General features: G+C 53.6%; 1 protein-coding gene across 2 annotated transcripts in view; it reads left to right on the plus strand.

Annotated features, from left to right (window-relative positions):
- Positions 1-4,905, plus strand: part of MINDY4 (MINDY lysine 48 deubiquitinase 4) — a 131,929-nt gene extending 127,024 nt beyond the window's left edge. For both annotated transcript variants that reach the window (XM_010345719.3, XM_039473088.2), the window contains one exon: positions 4,476-4,905. In XM_010345719.3, the coding sequence (XP_010344021.1) occupies positions 4,476-4,524 (49 nt within the window). In that variant the 3' untranslated portion in view covers positions 4,525-4,905. The remainder of the gene's footprint in view (positions 1-4,475) is intronic.
- The last annotated feature ends 13,883 nt before the right edge of the window (positions 4,906-18,788 follow it).

An 18,788-nucleotide genomic window follows, 5' to 3' on the forward strand; every position in this document is an offset into this window, starting at 1 on the left:
TTCAGCTGCAAGGGCCTCTAGGAATGTGTTAGGGAGGAGGAAGAATCAGATGGCAAGTTGAGCCAGGGCTCAGGAGCAGGCAGAGCGAAGGCAAGGCAGGGCTTGGAAGCCTGAGCGAAGACCATGGTTTCCTCGATGAGTGCCTGGGAAGGCGGGGCCGTTCCCTAAGCAGGCATCCAGGAGGAGCAGCTGACCTGGGAGGGTGGTGTTCATGCAGCGGCACCCACTCCTGCCACCTCCACCCGGAGCCCAAGCTTCAGGCACTGGTGAAACTAGTTTTGTCTTGGAGCCTGGCCTGGGTGCTGACAGGAACCCGTGGGTGGCCTGGCAGTCAGAGAACACTTCTGCAAAGAGGAATCTGGTTCCCATCCTGCAGGATGCTGGACCTGGCAGGGTGCAGCAGGGGTTAAGACCCACGGGTGAGGGATATCCACGTGGCTCATCCTAGAACTGCTGGTTCCAAATGGCTGGAGCACGGGAATGGAAACTTTCACTCAGGCCTGTTTGTCTGGAGATCCAGAGTGTGCAAGAGGAGTCCCTGGATGTGTTTCTATCAGTCAGGAGCTTTGAACTCAAAGCCTGTGTCAGCCAGAAGACGGCAGGCCTATTAGGCATCTTTTGCTGCATGAAAAACACTGTTCATCAACGCTGAAAAGCAGTTAAGGCAGGTGACCACCCCTCTGTTGCGGTAATGCCCCTGGGGAGACAGGGCCTTATTTTTGGCCATGAAGTGCCCTTCTCTGTGATTTTGAGTTGACTTGAACATCAGGGACCATGGTGTTCTTACGGAGCCAGTGGTCTCAGAGGGGTGATTTTGTGCCCCTGGGGTTGTTTGGCAATGTCTGAGGACATTTTTAGTTGTCACAGCCCTGGGGGAGGATGCTAAACATTTCATAATGCACAGGACAGCCCCCACAACAAAGAATTAGCCAAAATGACTGTAAACTTGGCTGGCTGTCAGCCGCCTCCTGCGTTAGCACTGATGAGTGAGTCTGGGACTTTGATTCCGCTCTTCTGCTCCTCAGAGGTGTTTCCAGTTCACCCCTCCCCTTTCTCTGCCTGTCCCCAGTTGTTGGTTGCATAGGCAGAGCACTTGTTACTTGTCCTTGTAATTGACTCACAGCCTTTCTGAACCATTTTAACCATTCCAGTTGGGGAATGATTGGATTCATCCCCTACATAAGCACAACACGCGTCATGGCTCAGCCCTTTCAATTTTTAACATTTCTCTGCTTTGATTTTCTATTGTAATTGCAGACTGCTTCCCTTTGGTGTTTCCAGTACTCTCCTTGCATTTGCACCTGTTGGCTGGATGGGGAGGGTTGGTTATGTCTATAAAAATACCTCAAAACCAAGCCCAACTCAACAGCCTGACAGTAAGACTCAGCCACTGTGGCGTGACACAGATGCTGTCTAGTGGCAGTAGTGTGACTCACCCTGAACTGAAACATCTTGCCAGGATTCAAGGAATTTGTAAATTGGGAGCTCACAGGAGGTACTTCAGTCTGTCTGGGTCGGGAGGGCAAAGGCTTGGAAGGATACAGAGGGATGGGGTGAAGGCCCTCGGGGACCAGGCTGAGAGCAGAGATGTTGCTCTCCTTCCTGCCTCCCTTCTACCACCCTTGGGGAGTCTGGATTCAGGATGTGTTCCTTAGTGTCCAAGATTTCCATGCTTACCCATAAATCTTAATGGAACAATAAAAGCTTCTTAATGACACACTCCAAACTGCAAAGATGATTAACAGAACAAGAAGCAGTGAAAGTCTCAAACCCTCATTGTGTTGCTGCAGATTGCTAAAGTGCTGTTAACCCAGCAGATGTAATAGGTGAATTCAGTCCCCAGGAACCGGGGTCAGCACAATGCCTTCCCAGCCTGCTTACCTCCAGAACCTACTCAGTTGTGTAAGCCAGAGCAGTGGCCATTTTCCTGCTGGTTGGTCCTGTATTAGCTACTATAGGACGTAATCAGACTCCACCCCCAAATAGTAGCAGCAGCGGGCACTCACCGCCGAGGAGCAGTCCCGCTTTGCTAAGCCAAGCCAGTCTGTCTCCAAACATAGCCCCTGTGTCTCTTATTTGAGCAGTGAAGATGAATGCTAAGATGTGGATAAATTCCATCAAAGTGGCTCAATGCCAAAACCCAATGACTCCTCTGGATCCGCTTGACACACAGAAGCCCAGTAAATAGTCTGAATCACTTGGATACCATAGAAACACTTAATTCTTCCACATCCTATGGAACAAGTGTTGATGCTGGCCTTTTCACTTCAAAACGATTGATGATGAAGCGGGGGTGGGGTTGTGGATGAACATAAGAGTGTTACTGTGCACTTCTTGTCACAGGTTAGACTGGGGATGGATCTCACTAAGGTAGTTCTTTTAGTATTTATTCTTGAAAAATCTCTTAAAAATGTCTGCAGATTTTTTTTTTTTTTTTTTTTTGCACATCCAGATGTGTTTCTAAGCATTTGTGACCAGAAGGATCCTAGGAACCAAATGATTCAGGTGGTAAACGCTCTCATGCAGGCAGAAAAGGATTGGTTGCCAAAAGGCCATACAACCCGATTTTGGGTGAGATCGTTCAGCATCACTGGACATCACCAAATGACATGGAGGAAGACGCGGAGAAAGCTTGGGACACAGTTGCCCCAAACAGTGTAACATTCCTGGCTGAGCGTGTTTTCCAGCATCCACCCGTTTCAGCCTTTTATGCCAAGTGTTTTAACAAGAAGATCCAATTCAGCATTCCTATTGGGACAAATCAAAATTTCTTGGGCTGTTGACTAGGGAGCACAATATAGGGCAGGACTGTGTCTTGTGTCTAAACAAGGATGAACGTGACATTCTCACATTCTCTGATGGTATGCGCAATCTATCCTTACAGAACCCTGGGTGAAGCCAGGAGGAGAATGCAATATAATTGCTCCCAAACGGGCTGTATGCAAATATCTTCCACACCAAACCTTTCTATGGGAGCAAGAAGCACAGAATTTCCACTAAGATTTTCTTCTTCAAATGACAAGAAATCTTTTGCATATTTGAAGAGAAATGGAATGGTGTAAAGTATTCAGAATATGCAGGGGGAAAATCCAGTCTTTACAAATACGAAGAAGTTATCTGTAACCAAGAGGAAAGTGCGTTAGAAGAACCGAGTGAGTATGAACCTTGTGGCCTCGGGAAGGGACACTTTCAACCTGAAAATCAGAGACTTTGATATGGCAATTGAAGCAGAGCACTGACTTGAAGAAAGACAAAGAGCAGAAGCCTAAGAAAGGAAGAAAGATTCAGTAGAAGTCTAGGCTGTGTCATAAAGATGGGGAACAGTGGGTCGAGGATGAACGATTGACTAAGACCCCTTGGTGCTTCCAGGCCTTCTGTTGGAAAATGCAACTGTGTTACTTTGAGAGAACCTGTTCACACCCTTCTTTTCGCAGTTCCAATGTCAGGAGTCCTAGACTTTGTGGATGTAGATGTACAGTTCGGTTGAAGTGAGAAAAGCTTCCCCTTTTTCTTCCTCCATGGCAGTTAGATTTTCTTCAATCTAAAGGTTTTGAAAACAAGATGTCTGTTCGCTGCCCAAACCTCATGCTTTGGAAAGCATTTATGAATTCCAGCCTCAAACTCTGCACCGTAGAACTGCTGTGAGAGATGCAACATCTGTTTGCTAGTTCATATAGAGTCTTAGGGTATCTGTATATGTATAATATACCTAGTGCCAGATTTGACATAAGCACTCCATCTTCTATACATTTGATTTCTCTGAATGTTTTTAGAAAATTAGCACCATGTGTTAAAATCAAGTGTTAGGAAATGTCATGATCAGTAATGGTAACTAACTGTTGTTTTGCAACTGAACTTTTATTCAGTTGTCTCTAACCCTGGACCGCAATTTAGTTATACTCCATGCTGCTTCTGGTAAAAAGCAAACAAAAAGCTGTCCTGTTACTGCTCAGAGCCTTTCACTACCTTTCTGTGACTCTCAGTAAAGCCCAGAACCCTTCCCTTACAAGGTCCTGCCAGCTCCCCGGCCCCTCCCCACCCTCTCCCCCCGTTGTTCTGCACTCAGCCATATCTAGGACTGCACAGGTGCTTCTGTAATGCCAACCATTGGGCCCCACTGGACAGTGGCTGGTCCAGATGTGTGTGGATCATTTATGTCAGTGGAGGGCCCAGCGGTGCCAGGCGCAAAATAGGTTGTGGCACAAAAGAATGCATCACCTGCCGCCTGGCCTCTCCATTGCTCTCTAGGGTCCTGGGTGCATTTTTGTTTCATAAGAGACTGGTGTGTGGTTTTCTGTGTGAGTTTAGAGGGCTGAGATGAGCAGGATGGAAACTGAACTATTCGAAGCCTCCAAGACAAAACCTTCAGGAAGTGAAGGAAAGAGATGGGCTCTCATCTGGGCCTCTGAAGCTTGATCTCTCTTTCTCTCTCTCTCTCTCTCTCTCTCTCTCCCCCCCCCCCACTCTACACTTAGGTGGAAGGGGGCATCAGTGAACTGGAATGGCTCAGACCCCATCCTGTGACGCTGGATATGGGTAAACCCTGTGGTCCACCACTCATCACTGAGGATGACATCTGAACCCCAGGCCTCTGGGGCAAGTCTCTGAGAAGAGTGTCACCCCAGCCTGGGTCAGCATGGCTGCAGAAGCATCCAGAGCCTCCCTGCTCCTTCCATGAAGGACCCACCCAGGACCGTGCTGGGGACCCAGTGTGTTTGCTATGTCCCATCCCAGCTGAGCTGTGAATGCTGGGTACTGGAAGGAGGTTGCCAGGGTCTCTGCTGCCTTCGTCTGCATCCCTCCCTCACTCCCCGCTGGATGGTCCCTCGCCCAGGCCTGCGATGTGGTTGGCCCTGGGGACTCATTATTTCTGATACCTGGCTTTCTATAAAAGGAGTCAAACCTATGTCAAGGGCCCAGACACATTTGTTCTATTGCTGCCCAGGGCGTGGCGTGCACTGTCGGTGGTGATCATGGCTGGTGTGGGGAAGTTGGTGGGGTGATTCACTCCCCAGAGCCCTGGTGAGGCCCCAGGAGGATGGAGGTGGACCCAGAGGGTAGGCTGGACCTGGCCAAGTAGATGTGGGAAAAGAGCCTTCCAAGGAGAAGGAGGGACCTCTTGGCCATTATGGTGTGGGGAGGGCAATAGGACAGGGATAAACAGAGGGACTAGGGACTGGGTGTGGTCCCTGGTACCTGACAGGAAGCATATGGGGAGAGGGCTGACTGAAAATGTGGGTGGACAGAGCCTATGAAGCCCCTCACATTCCAGAGCAAAGATGGCATAAGTTGTAATAGGAAAAGTGTGATACTCACTCATGAAGGGGAATAGCAGTCTGAGCCTTGTTTGTTTTGTTATCCCATGAATTTCAAAAAGATGAGAACACGCAGAAGTGCAATGGCATTGTCAATGGAGAAGGGGGTGGGGAGAGAGGGTCATGTGAAAAGCACAGTGAAGGACTCTTCTGCAGTGGTTCACAAGAACAGGTTGGCTGCAGGGGCCCAGGGGCCCAGGGGCACAGCACTAGCTGCCTGGGGTTTCTATCTCATGGCTGCCCATGTGAGAGCTGCCATCCCCGTACCCCACTCTGTGCCCAGTGAGCGCTGCGGTTGGGACTCTGAGGGGGCTGTGAAGAGGTGGGTGTGTACACACAGGAACCAGGGGATGTACGCCCTGGCCCAGGGAGAAGCCTAGGAGAGCCACCAGCATGGGACAGCAGCCTGTCCCCAGCTTCCTTGTGCCCCTGGGGCTCAGGACACTAGCAGCTCAGGAGCTATGTCCCTCTGCAGTGCTGACTACAGGAGACCCCTTTATTTAGGTGCCAGGCATGTCGGAGGTAAAACTGGCATTTGGTGGTTGTCAGCAGAGACCCTGACAACAAAAGAGCTTGTCTTGTGTTCTTGTGAATGGGACAATGTGTAGAGGCCTGATTGTCAGTCTTTGGAGAGAGGCAGGTGGAGAGCAAGCCAGGCCGTGAGGGAAGTGGGAGGGTAGGGACTGTCCTGTCCGGCCTGTGCCGAGGCCCCAGTGGGGTTTGCTATGTAAACTCTAGCAGCCATTCACAGCAGGTTTCCAGCAAAAATGCTTCCTATATATCCCTGAAATGTTTATGCATTTATTTTCCTTGGCCAGAGATAGGGCACTCCAGCTGAGCGCCCAGGCAGAGGAAATGGGTTTCCCAGCAGCAGCCTTGTTTATCAGCCTGGGAAGGAAAAGTGTGTCTTTTCAATGAAACTCATTTAACCTCCTGACCAAGCTCCCTTTGGCAGAGCTGGAGAAAACAAACTATTTCCAGTGTTGCTTTAGAAGACCGTTTCCAACAAATTACAGACCTGCTTCTCTAGAAGTCGGGTACACTATGCAGTTTGATGCACCTTGCCTAGGTTTTCCTGGAATGGAAGATGAGCAAAGCCCAGCACCACCCTCCCCCAAACCCAGATACTTAGACAAGTCCTTGGTGCTGCCACCAAGTCTGTAGGAGTGAAATACAGGCCCTTGACTCCTAACCCCTGGGCAATCTCAATCCAAAGGGACAGAGTTTTCTAGAGAGGATGTGGGTGGGTTTCAGAGGGTCCAGAGCCACCCAGATTATGTGAAAGTTTCCGCTCCTCTTGCAGTGGTCATTTTGGGAGAGGGAGTTGTGGTTAGCTTTTGTCACCTTTCCACCATGCCCTTAGAGTCCTCCCTGGATGCTCAAGCTGGCTGTGGCTCCTCCAGGGAGGAGGGGCAGGGCAGCAAGGTCTGATCCTGTCCTGCAGTGGTGCTGGGTGTTGCTGTGGGCCCTCTGATGGGCACATAGGAAGTGCTGGCCGCCTCTTTTATGAGGGGGCTTCCCACCGCTAGGGACGTCCCCAGGTCAGCTGGTCCACCCTCCAACTGCTGCTATGGCAGCTCTCCAGCCCCTCTGCCAGAGCCAACCTCTCCTCCACCTCCTTTATGGAAGACCCGAGTCTTCCTTCTGCAGGATCCACACTTGAACTGTGCCAAGTACTGACATATCATTGCCTCCCAAATCCCGGAGATCAGACCTTCCCCACGCAGTCCATCTCCTGCTCTGTCACTGTCAGGAGCTGCTCACCTTTAACCTTCCCCACTCCTTGGGAGTGTTCCATACCCTGGGGGTACACATCACATCGGGCTTTCAGGCAGTCTCCTTGAAGCCTCCCTCCCTTGGCTTTAGGAGTGGAGATTCACCCTGTCTGCTCCCATGCGTGGGGGAAGGGGACCCCAGCACACGGATGCTTCTCTCCAAAGACATCCTCACTAGCCCCTGGTCTCTTCAACTGCCAGCCCAATACTTTCTTCATCCTCTCGCATCATGGGAGGATCATTCGCACCACTCTCCCTGTTCTACATAGCGGCAGCACCTGTCAGAAGAGCCATTTCCAGAATGGCAAGAATTCCCTGGGGATCAGAGCTGGGCCAGGACTTGGAGGGGCGTGGAGGCTGTCCTAAGGCAAGGTTTTTCCAGACTCCACCTGAATCCTCCCCACGGTCTCCATGTCTGAGCCCAAAGGGAACACAGGGACAGGGGTGGGGTTCAGCCCATCCACAGCACCAGCCCTGAAAGAGAAGCAGCAGCGCCTGCCTCCTGGTCCAAGGCTAGTGAAGTCTCAGGCTTCCACAGGCCCTTGGCTCCGCTAAGCCAGGGTGGCACAGCAGGGCATCTCTGCCCCCTTTGCCCTAGTCCAGATTCACCACTCAAAGTGCTGTCCTCAGACCAGCAGCAGCAGCATCGCCCGATATCCGGGCTTAGAAATGCGGACCCAGGCTGCGCCCAGAGCTGCTGGATCAGAGTCTGCACTTTCACAATTCCTCAGCTGAATCTGAGTTCAAGTTTCAAAGCCCTGCTCTGGAGGTTGTGATTTTGTGGGGAAACAGTGTGGAAATGCACAAGTAGCCCCCAAAATGAAGTACTGAGGCTCGCATGGGCACGTGAGGAGGAAGCTGCATCAGATCCCAAGGCCTGAGTTCAGTCGTAACTCCACTGCTTCCTGCCTGTGGGGCCTTGAGCACTTGCCTCGAGCTCACTGGGCCTCAGTTTCCTCATCTGTAGAATTACAACCTCCTAGGGCTAGATGAGGATTAAGTGAGTTACTACATGGTGCAGTGCTTAGAACAGGGCTTGGCACAGCACAAGGACTCAGTAAATGTTGGCGCCTATATTTCCAATGAGGGAGGAGGCAGCATCTCATCTGGTTTAGAGCGGTTTACAGCGTTTTATGAGCAGAGTTTTAACAAGTGCAGACATGGATGGAAGATCATTCCAGCGGAGAGGAACAATGAAAGCAGGGAGACCAGGAAAGTCCATGATGTCTGCGGGTCTCCTCTGGGGTGACCACAGCGTGGGAGGCCCAGAGCAGTAGGAGTCGAGGGAAAGAGCAGGAGAGGGCCTCAGGCAATGGGCCCTCAGGGCTGGGACATTTCCTTGGGAGAAGAGAACTTCTCAGAGTGCTGCTTCAGACCTCTCTCCCCCTGGCAGGAGAGTGGGATGTGGGGCAGAGGCTGGGAGCACATCGAGGGGACGGAAGTGAAAGATGGCTGGTGGCCTTTTCTACTGGAGGCCCTAGTGGACCATCCTTACATAGCCACTGAGCTCTTAGGGGATTCTAAAATTTGCAGGAGGCAGTCAGCCTGCAAAGTCTATTTCCAGGTATTTCTCCACCCACCAGAGTCCACCCTACTCCTTAATCATGCGCTAATCCTCATGGGGTTATGGGAGCTGTAATTACCAGGCAAAAATGCCAGGCATTTGTGATAATAGAGATTGCTTAATGCAAACTCCAGGTTGAGGGAGTGGGCTGATAGGTAGGGGGGAGGGTTCAGGCAGAATGCTGCTATCGTGCCTGTGCGTGCGCTCCGGGCATACCTGTTATGCGCAGAGAGGGGTCAGGACCCTGCTGGGCAAGGGCCAGTGGTCACCACAGCCTGCAGGTGGCCTTTCCTGCTCTTCCTTTTCATGCTGTCTCCCAGACTTTGGCGCCTCCTTCCATTCTCCTGCTCACATGCCCACAAAATACCCATCCTGTGTCCTGTTCTTTCAAGACATCACTGAGGGCCTTCTCCATACAGAGGGGGAAACTGAGGCCCAGGCAGGAATCCTTAGTTAAGAGCCCTCCTGGGCATTTCTCTTCCACAGAGGTCTCTTGAAGACCAGACCACTGGATGGTCTTGGGGGTGAATGGAATAAATCTGATGGGAGGTGGGGGTGATTCCAACCTTGTCCCCCTTTTTGACTCCCCTCCTGCTTCCCCCTCCAGCTCTACACGTTACCCTCCGCAGACCCCAACAGCCTCTTTCTCAACTTCCCCTGGCTGCCTACAGCCTTCCCTGATGTTCTCTGATTCGCGTGGGTTCTTGCCCTCTGGCTTCCCATGTCCATCTGTCAAATCCTACCCATCTCACAAGGCCACTCCTCTAAGAAGCCCTCCTGGATTACCCAGCTCAAAGTGCAAGGCCTCCCCTCTTGAGTGCCCACAGGACTCAGTCAGCTCCTCTCTCACAAGCCTAGATCTTAATAGAGGGTGTTGGTCACCTGACCACAGGTTCCTGTTGTCTCGTGTACACAAGCAAACACACAAGCACATGCACACACACACCTGTACACCTCTAGTGCTGTTTCCTTACCCCTGGGCCCGGGGCTCCGCCCTCCCTCCTTCCCCGATGTACCTGCCCACCCTGGGGGACAGCCCAAAGCTCCTTCTGCCCACTTTGAGGCCCCTCCCACAGCTCCAGGCAGAAAGCCTTGGCAGCTGAGTGTCAGGGTGGGAAGGTGCTGCAGGACGCTCTAAACCGTTGGTTCCAGGTGTGGCTTTGAGATTAAACCTGGCACCTTTCCTGTGGCCCTTGATAAGGGTGCTCCTGAGTGTTTATCTGGCATTTTCTGTTTAAGGCCTGTCTGAGGTTCAGCGAAGTCCCGCCTCCCCACAGAGCCTTCGGTGATAAGCACAGCACTCCCTGTGGCCTGCTCTGTGGGGTGCCCAGGGTCCGCACCATCCCTGGGCCCTGCCCCTCCCCTCCCCAGCACAGTGACTGACCCTGAGGAGTGCTATTAATAATTATATCAGGACAGTTTTGTAATCAGGAACTGCCATGCATGGGAACTGTAGTCTGAGGGAGGATTGTTCTGTTACTGATTGATCTCCCATCACCCTGCCCTTCAGACTCCAGGCTCAGATCCTTCTTGGGTTGTATTTGGGGGATGGAGCTCAGATGAGGGGAACCTCTCGGTGGGCTGGAGCAGTCGGGCGGCTTCTTGAAGAGGGAGAATTAAAACTGGACCCTGAAGGGAAGTGGTTGCAAGGGAGGGGCAGGGAGCATTCCAGGTAGGATGGAGTCTGTGTTCTCAGGGGCAAGGGGCCTGGGGAGTCTGGGGGTGGTAGGAAGGTTAAGGATGTCAGGGCTGGATCTTGAAGGGCTTTGAATGTCAGCTTGAGCTGTGAGCACTAGGGAGCCGTGGAGGGTTTCAGAGCAGGGCAGTGATGGGTCCAAGCTGTTTCGGAAGACTGATATGGCAACAATGTGGAGGACAGATCAGAAGGAAGACACTAACTTTTTAGCTGGGGCCAGGGAGAGGAGTGGGTGTGAGAGAGCCTGCTTTTCCTTCCTTTCTTTTTTTTTTTTTTTGAGACAGTCATCCAAGCTGGAGGTGCAGTGGCACAATTACAGCTTACTGCAGCCTCGATCTCCTCCTGGGCTCAAGCAGTCCTCCTAAATCAGCTTCCCATGTAGCTGGGACTACAGGTGTTTGCCACCATGCCTGGCTAATTTTAACATTTATTTTAGCAGAGACAGGGTCTTTCTGTGTTGCCCAGGCTGTTCTCAAGCTCCTGAGCTCAAGCGATTGGGCTGCCTCCCAGAGACACGTACCTGTCCACCGTATTACTGCATGGTGCGGTGCTTAGAACACGACCTGGCACGGCACAAGGACTCAGCAAATGTCGGCTCCTAATATTTCCAATGAGGTAGGAGGCAGCATCTCATCTGGGTGTTGGAAGATGAGCAGGGTTTTAACAAGTGGAGATGTGGATGGAAGGTCATTCCAGCGGAGAGGAACAGTGAAAGCAGGGAGACCAGGGAAGTCCGTGATGTCTGCGGGTCTCCTCTGAGGTGACCACAGCGTGGGAGGCCCAGAGCATAGGAGTGGAGGCAAAGAGCAGGAGAGAGCCTCAGGCAATGGGCGGGGCTGGGACATTTCCCTGGGAGAGGAGGACTTCTCAGAGTGCTGCTTTAGACCTCTCTCTCCCTGGCAGGAAGAGCTCAGACTCCTTAGCCTGACATTCAGTCCTTCAGGATACAGCCCTGACATCCTTAACCTTCCTACCACCCCCAGACTCCCCAGGTCCCTTGCCCCTGAGAACACAGACCCGCTGCCTTTTAGTGCTTCAGCTGAAGGAGCCAGGTGGCGGGCCCATGGACCCAAGTCCGCGCGCTCTCCCCTGCTTCCTGGCAGTCAGCTCTTGCCTCCAGCAGCGGTCCCCTCTGGCTGCTCGTCTGTCAGCGCTGGTGACTGTAGCTCTCCCGAGAGCATCTTTACAAAACATCCCTGCCGCATGATGATGGAAGGCTTCCTCCGCCCGCCCGCCTTGGCAAACCATGAAGGAGGGGGCCTCAATTTGAGGAAGTGCCCAGGACTTTGTTCTGGCTCCGGCCGTGGCTGGACCCACTGCCTATTGTTTTCCATGCCATTGGTGACCTTGGGCCAGCTGGACTGGACTGGCTGACTCCTACCTCCAAGTCCCCTGTGGAAGACAGCCAGGCTGGCAGATGCTTTTCAGTGCTTAGGTGGCTTTGGGTGGGGCCTCTGCCCATGGAGAGACTTAGTTTCCCCAGCTCATGGGGGTCCTGGTTGGCATTATGGAGATTGCTTATCTCCTAAGGACCAGGAATCTCTTATTAGACAGGAAAGTGAGTTCCCAGCCCCAGAATCGAGACCCATACCTCCTCCTGTGTCCGCTGCTGTCATGGGCCTTTGTCCTGGACTTGCGGATCAGAGGTCCAAGTCTGTCTGCCATTCCCTCTCTGGGTTTTGGGAATCCTTGCTGCACCTACATGGGGTGTGGGCTGTGAGGAAAGGACCTGTGTTGGATGGTGGAGTGGTTACGAGCTTCCGCTGCACTTGGGACCGCCTGGGTTTAGATCCTGGCCCCAACTGCTCAGTTTTGTCACCTTAGTTAACTTACAAAACAAACACACAAAATAAGCTTTGTGAGCCTCAGTTTCCCTGTCTATAAAATGGGATTAATAACAGTGTAAACATCCTAAGACTGGTGTTAGGATTAAGTGTCAAGTGCCCAGAAGAGGGCCTGGCGCCTCGTAGGGGCCCAGTAAATGTTGGATCTTTTGCCATGACCTGATAGAAGGGTCCAGGGGTTGGGGTAAGTTCACCTCACTGAGATTCAGGAAGGGTGACCGTGAGGATGCTGTGATGTTGTGAGGCCTGCTGGACCTTGTCTCTGTGTATGGACCCTTGGAAGTCAGTCCCTTCCTGAACCTTCCCAAACCCAGCCCTGGAAGGCAAGTCCCTCCCCTCCTTTCCCTGGCTCTCCAGGCTCCATCGCTGCTCCTGGGCCAGATGGATAAATGGCTTCTTCTCTGCTTGCCTCCTTAAGGCTGTTCTTCCCTGCTCTCGGCTTTGGTTTCCTGCTTGTCAAAGGAGGTGATTGGATGAGGAGGGCGTACATTCCCAGCAGCGACCACTCCTGAGACTGAGATTGAGGGCAGCTGTGGTGGGCACTGTGTGCAGCCCCTAACAAGCCTGGCACTCACACCTCCCTGGTGACAGATAAACAGGCTCAGCAAGCCAGGTGCTTGCTCAGGGCCTGAGGCTAGCAGATGGCAGGTGCCCAAGTTCTCTTGCTCGTTCCTCGCCTCCTAGAGGATTTGCTGGGATTCTGGAAGGGCCCCAAGCAGGGCAGAGGAGAGGGTGGGGCTTCCTGGAGCCCCTCCTCTCCTATCTTCCTTTATTTCCTGAGACTTTGGGGACTCTGGAAAAATCTGTGAATGTCTTGGTTTCTATACCCGTGTACTATTGTGTGAGAGCCCAGCCTTTCCTTCAATTCAGACCCCTCTCCTCACCCTTCACAAGCAGTCCAGAGAGAGTGATGGGTCACTGCCCCGTCTGGCCCACCTAGAAGGCAGCCAGCCCGGGAACGTGACAGGGCCGCAGCACCTCCCGCAAAACCCACTTCCTATCGCCCCTAAGCCACCACAGAAAATGCCAAGCACTTTTTCCTTCTTCCCCGCTAAGGCAGACACACCTTGGGCTTATTTGTCTAAGGATTTTCCATTTCCTTTTCTGGAAAGTTGTTTGGGTCCTGCACGTTGCTGTTTCCACAAAGGAGGCTGGGAAGAGAGGCACGTGTTCCCGGGAAGCGAGAGTAGGGAAGGCTGAGATCCCAAGACCTGTGGGAGCCAGTGCTCACCCTGACACCGCCTGAGGCCGTGATGATGCCCAAGGCCTCTTGGGGTGGCGTGTCATAGGAATCACTCCAGCCCAGGTGCTCCCGAGGCAAAGCCTGGCCTCCCCATCTGCACCAACCCAGGAGTGGGAAGCAGCGCATCCCCATGGCTCCGATTCAGGATATAGAAGGAGACAGGCTCACATGGGCACATCCTCGTGGCAGCATGCCATCTCCGCTCCACTGGTTCCTCCCTGAGAGAGCTGACTGTGGGGAGAGGGGTGGGGAGAGGGGCAATGAGGGAGCCTCCCCTACTCTTGTGGTGGCTAGAAGCCCACCCCTCCTAGCCCTCTTTCTGCTTGGACCTTCCTTTCCCTTAACCACCTCCCTTCCTTTATATAAACAAATCTGTCTGCCATGTGCCCTACTCTAGGAAGCCTTTCTGGATTACTGGAAAGAGGTGGGGCTTTTCCGCTGCCCAGAGATCCACCTCACCCCTTCCTGTGTCTCAGGCCTGGTCACAGCTGCCCACCCCTACACACCAGGGCAGCATGGTAGAGCATCACAGCTCCAGGGTTCTTCCGTTGGCAGGGGTGTTTGAGTCCACTAGTGTCAGAGCCAGTAAGTCTTAGAAGGATGGATTCCTATGGGCACTGACCCTGGCACTAGCTCAGGCTGGGCACCAGGGCACTGTGTTATCAGAACCATGACGACTCAGCGTCAGGGATTCACCCTACCGCGTTGCCCGCTCTGCGTCCTTTCCATCGAAAGCCCTGCTGTGCTCCTAAAACAGCCTGCTTTTCAAATCTCTTGATAGGAAGATCGGCTTGATCAATTCCCTGGGCGGCCAGAATCAGGGAAAAGACTTTCTATTGATGACGGGCAGCTGTCCCCATTATCCCAGGGTAAGAGTTGGTAGATACTTCTTCTCTTTCTTGCCATGACTTCCAGGAAGCGCAGATGGAAAGTGATGCTCCATGGCAGTCTGTCTCTGGTGCCACGAGCAGCTTCCTTCGTCTTTTTTGTTGTATTTTCACTAGATTGTTGTTAGGAGCTTTTCTTGTAATTCAGTCCCTTAGTGTTCAAAGTGTGGTTCTGGGACCAGCAGCATTGCATTGCCTGAGAGCTTGTTAAGAAATAAATAATTCCAGCCCCCACTTGGCCCTACAGAATCAGAATCTCCATTTTGACAGTACCCCCAGGAGTTTATGCTCACGTTTTAGTCTGAGAAGCACTGATGGAATCCTAAAAGACTTCCTAAATCAAAGTTGCATGAAATAAGACCTGTGATGCTTCTTCCCCTTTCCTATCCCACGTTCCCTACCAGGGGCTTCCCCTGACCCAGTCCACGCCCAACCCCACCCCTTCCAAGCCCCACCCCTTCCAAGCCCCAGTGCTTCCAAAGCAGCCCTTGCTCTGATTTTGCCCCTCATTCCGCTCCCTGGCAGGGTCAGTTACTGAAGGCTGTGGGAAGGACCCTTTGTGTTGCTGTCTGTAGGGATGAGGAAGATAATGAGCTTGTGCCCCAGGACAGGGAACCTCCAGGTGCTGGCTGATCCAGACCAAGTTGACTCTCCTATGGCACTGGTCCCTCAGTTCTGCTCCTGGTCACTCCTGGTGAATGGGACATCATAGTGTGGGGACATCAGACCCAGGCCCCGTACTGTTGCCAGGATGAGGCAGGAACAAAGAGGGCCCGAGAGACCTGGGAGTGGTTGGCCTCAGGAGCTGCAGCCCCAGGGAGTGGGTCCTTCATCCTGCTTCTGCTCCAAGACCTGTCACTAGTCGGACGGTACAGAAGTGTTGGTCAGCAGCCTGCAGGGCAGCACGGGACATGGGGGCTGAGTTCCCCAAAGCCACCTGTAAGGAGCAGCCTTCCGTGCTGGCCCATGGTGGGACCCGCTGCCCAGGAAAATGACCAGGACCTCACCCGGGAAGCAGCCATGTGGAGGTCAGTGGCCCTCCGGCAAGGATTCATCCAGGGGACTTCGGGGTCTGGTCATGTGTGCTTCCAGGCCACCTTTGTGAGCCCTTCAGACCCCCAGGCTCCATGAGTCCAAGCTCTGCCTCTTCCTGGAAGGCTTTGTGACTTCTGCCCTCCCGATCAGCTCCTCCCCACCATCCAGGTGTTTGTGAGTCTGGGCTCCCTCTCAGCCTTCGAACTCGGAACCTGGGCCTACTCTTGTCGACCCATCGTCAGGCTCCCCGGGTAGGGACGGGCAGGAGACAAAGGCAGACCCATGACGCAGGCCTGGCGGGCCCCTCTGTCTTGGCTGGCTCTGAAAATGGCCACTTCTAAAGCCTCTGGTTCTCAAACACTAAGGGCTTGGGGAAGGACCCTCATCCCCTGCTTCTAGGCTGCTCCTAGTGCTGTATTTAGCCTTCTTCACAGGCCTGGGCCTGGCGTGGGGACCACCTGGGCTTCCCGAGTTCCAGGCCCTGCAGCCCTAACCCCATCTGGTCTTGGCTCTTCAAAGGCCCCCGTGATGCCAGCCTGGAGTGGGGTGTTCAGGGAGGAAGTGGGGGCGTGGGTCCTGCCTCAGTCATGAGGCAAGTCCTCTGCTCTGCTGCATGCCCTGCAGGGGGCCACTTTGCTATTTGTGGGGCTGGGGAGTAGGTTGAGACTCATTCATTGTGTATGACATTGGGGAAGTCACTTGAACTCATGGCCTCAGTTTATTTCGGTGCAGTGGAGTTGTAATGGCCTGCAGATCCTGCTGCTGTGTTCCAATGCTCTGGTGATGGGAGGGTCTGGAGGATGTGGCATGGAGGGGGGTCTGTCAGGTGGCTTCCCAGGACCTGCGTACCTGTACAGCTACATCACAAAGCAAGAAGTGTGTGTGCTGAGGTGAGGCTGGGGGGCTGGGGAGCTGGGGGCTGGCTGAGGCAGGGGCCTGGGGCAGGGGACTATGTCATCATTTTCTCATTAGGTGAGACAGTGATCTGCCCATGTGAGATGATCTTGCTGGCCCTGTGGGCTCCAGGAATGTTGGCTTCTTATGAATAGACTTACCAGATGGACCTCAGAGTGGGGGGGTCTCTGGGTGGATGGGGCCAACGGCAGGCCCTGCCCACCTTTCCTTACACCCTTCTAGGCCTCATCCACCCCAGCCCCTGCCCACGACATCCTAGGGGAGAAAGAGCAAATGAAGGTTGTCCTGCAGGTGGCCCTACCCGATCCCTGCTCCTGGGGGCCCAGCATACATTCCTGACCATGCCTGGTGGGCTGGCAGATGGCAGGTCTTGTTCAGCTTTGAACACCTTCCCAAGCTGCCTGCACATGGAGTCTGCTCCCCACCTGGCATTGTGTAGAGAGCTGGGTCAAGCCTGGTCCTCTGCCCTACCCAGGGTTCAGGGTACCATCTGGAAATAGAGACCAAGGCACATATGGTAAAGTAGAGTGTCCCCAGGAAGCAATGCAGTCACAGAAATGCCCACAGCTTCTGTGTTCCGCTGTTTAAACAGCTCTCGGTGAGGACAGGAGGTGAGGGAGGTAGCTGGGTGAGGGGCAGCACAGGTGGCAACCGCTGTGAGCACTCAGAGGGGCCAGAGACAGACTCAAGGCTGCAGGTAGTGGAGGCCACAGTGTACATGGCACAGGGCTTCAGAGGTGGCAGGGCAATAGTGACCACGATGTGCATCACTCCATGTGTGTGCATCACATGTGTACATGTGTCCTCACGTGTATGTTTAGGCATACACGTTTGTGTGTGCACACATGTACTGGTATGAAATGTGCATGGCGTGTGCTCGTGTGTTGTCTGTGTGTGCATGTGTGTGCAAGCGTGCATTTGTATGTACATGAAGCCCACATACAGTCAGAGGAGGAAGGGATAACCAGGCCTATTGCCAGGTCTGTTGGCATGGTTGTGACTTGGCAGGGCAGGCGACAGGGCCTGCAGACCCATCCTGAGGGAGGAGAGGGTCCGCCTGCTTGTTGCACAGTCCTGTGAGCACAGCTGGAGTGTGCCCATGCCAACTTTTTTCCATCCTGTCTCTGTGGCTCAAACTGTATAGCATGAAGCAGGGGCCATTGCTGCAGAGTTGATGGTGCGCTCTCCAGCCCCGCCATCTGCACTGCAGGCTGATCGTGGTGGCGGCAGTGGTATTGGGGCCACATTATAACTTTTGTGGGCCTGGGTTCTTTGGCCATCATGGGCTCTTTCCTCCAGACATTAAGATATTAGAAATTGGATTTTACAATTGCATTGGCATCAAGATGCACATATGAACCCTGGTGGTGAGGCCTGCTTGAACAGCCCTAAGGGCAGAAAAGGAGGAATTTCACCAAAGCTCTGGGGCCACCTGCATCTAGGCAGTTCTGCCATTGGGCCCAGAAGGGAACACAAGGCTGTCCCGGGCAGGGCAGCTGTTCCTTCAGCTGGAAACTGCTGGGCTTTGCATGCTGTGAACACCTAAGAAGCCAGGAAAGCTTTGGCCTTTGAAGCAACTGGCTTGAACCCAGAGGAGGCAAGGGCTCCCAGATCGGACTGGGCCAGGAGGCAGAGGAACAGTGTCAGCGACTATAGCGCTCTCAGGAGGAGACAGAGCCAAGGAAGATGCAGTGAGAGGTGGCAGAGGCAGCCGCTGCCAATGAGAGGGTGGAACCCATGCCAGGGGGGCAGATGGCATGGGGGCCTCTGGGAGAGGGAGAAGCGAACTGAGCGCCTGGAGTCCCTGCCTGCTGGCCTTGCTGTGAGTGTCCAGAGAACCCCTGTGGGGACACCTGGCTAGAGGTGTGGGGTGGGAAGTGTGGAGCAAGAGGAGCATGAGAACTGAAAAAGGCCAGCAGACGACCCAGAGCCACGAAGCAGAGGCTGCTGACTCTTCAGGGACTGGGTGTCAGTGGTGGAGGCGACAACAGCCTCTACCTTGGCTCAGGCTCTGATTGGAGATGCAAAAACATTAGGTCCTGTGGGGCTGGGAGAGTGAGAGGCAGGGTCTCCCGTGGATTCCTTTTGGTTGCCCAGGCCTCTTGGTTATTTGTCACGGAGGCCACTTTTCTGAGTCCTTGCTGCAGTCCGAGGAGGAGGTGGCCTCTGGTTAAGCAGAAAAGGGAAGGAGGAAGAGGCTGGGTGTGGCAGGCAGAGCAGGCCAGGCAGGACTGGAGACCCTGGGCTCCAGCCTGGCTCTACCCTGCCCCACCAGAAAATCCTCTGAGCCTCAGTTTCCCATGCATCAAAAGAGGGTGTCAGATCCAGTGCCATCCCTCTCCCAGTCCTGTGCTTTATAATCTAACAAGCCAATGTAGGAGACTTCTGAGGGAGCCCAGGGCGGGAGGAACAGAATGGGAGGCTGCTGGGGCCCAGGAGAGAGGAGGAGCTTGGCAGAAGGATGTGCCCCAAACCCGCTCGCACACATGACGCTTCCTTCCAGGGTCCCACAGT

This window comes from Saimiri boliviensis, chromosome 10, assembly GCF_048565385.1.
Source record: "Saimiri boliviensis isolate mSaiBol1 chromosome 10, mSaiBol1.pri, whole genome shotgun sequence".
NCBI lineage: Eukaryota > Metazoa > Chordata > Mammalia > Primates > Cebidae > Saimiri > Saimiri boliviensis.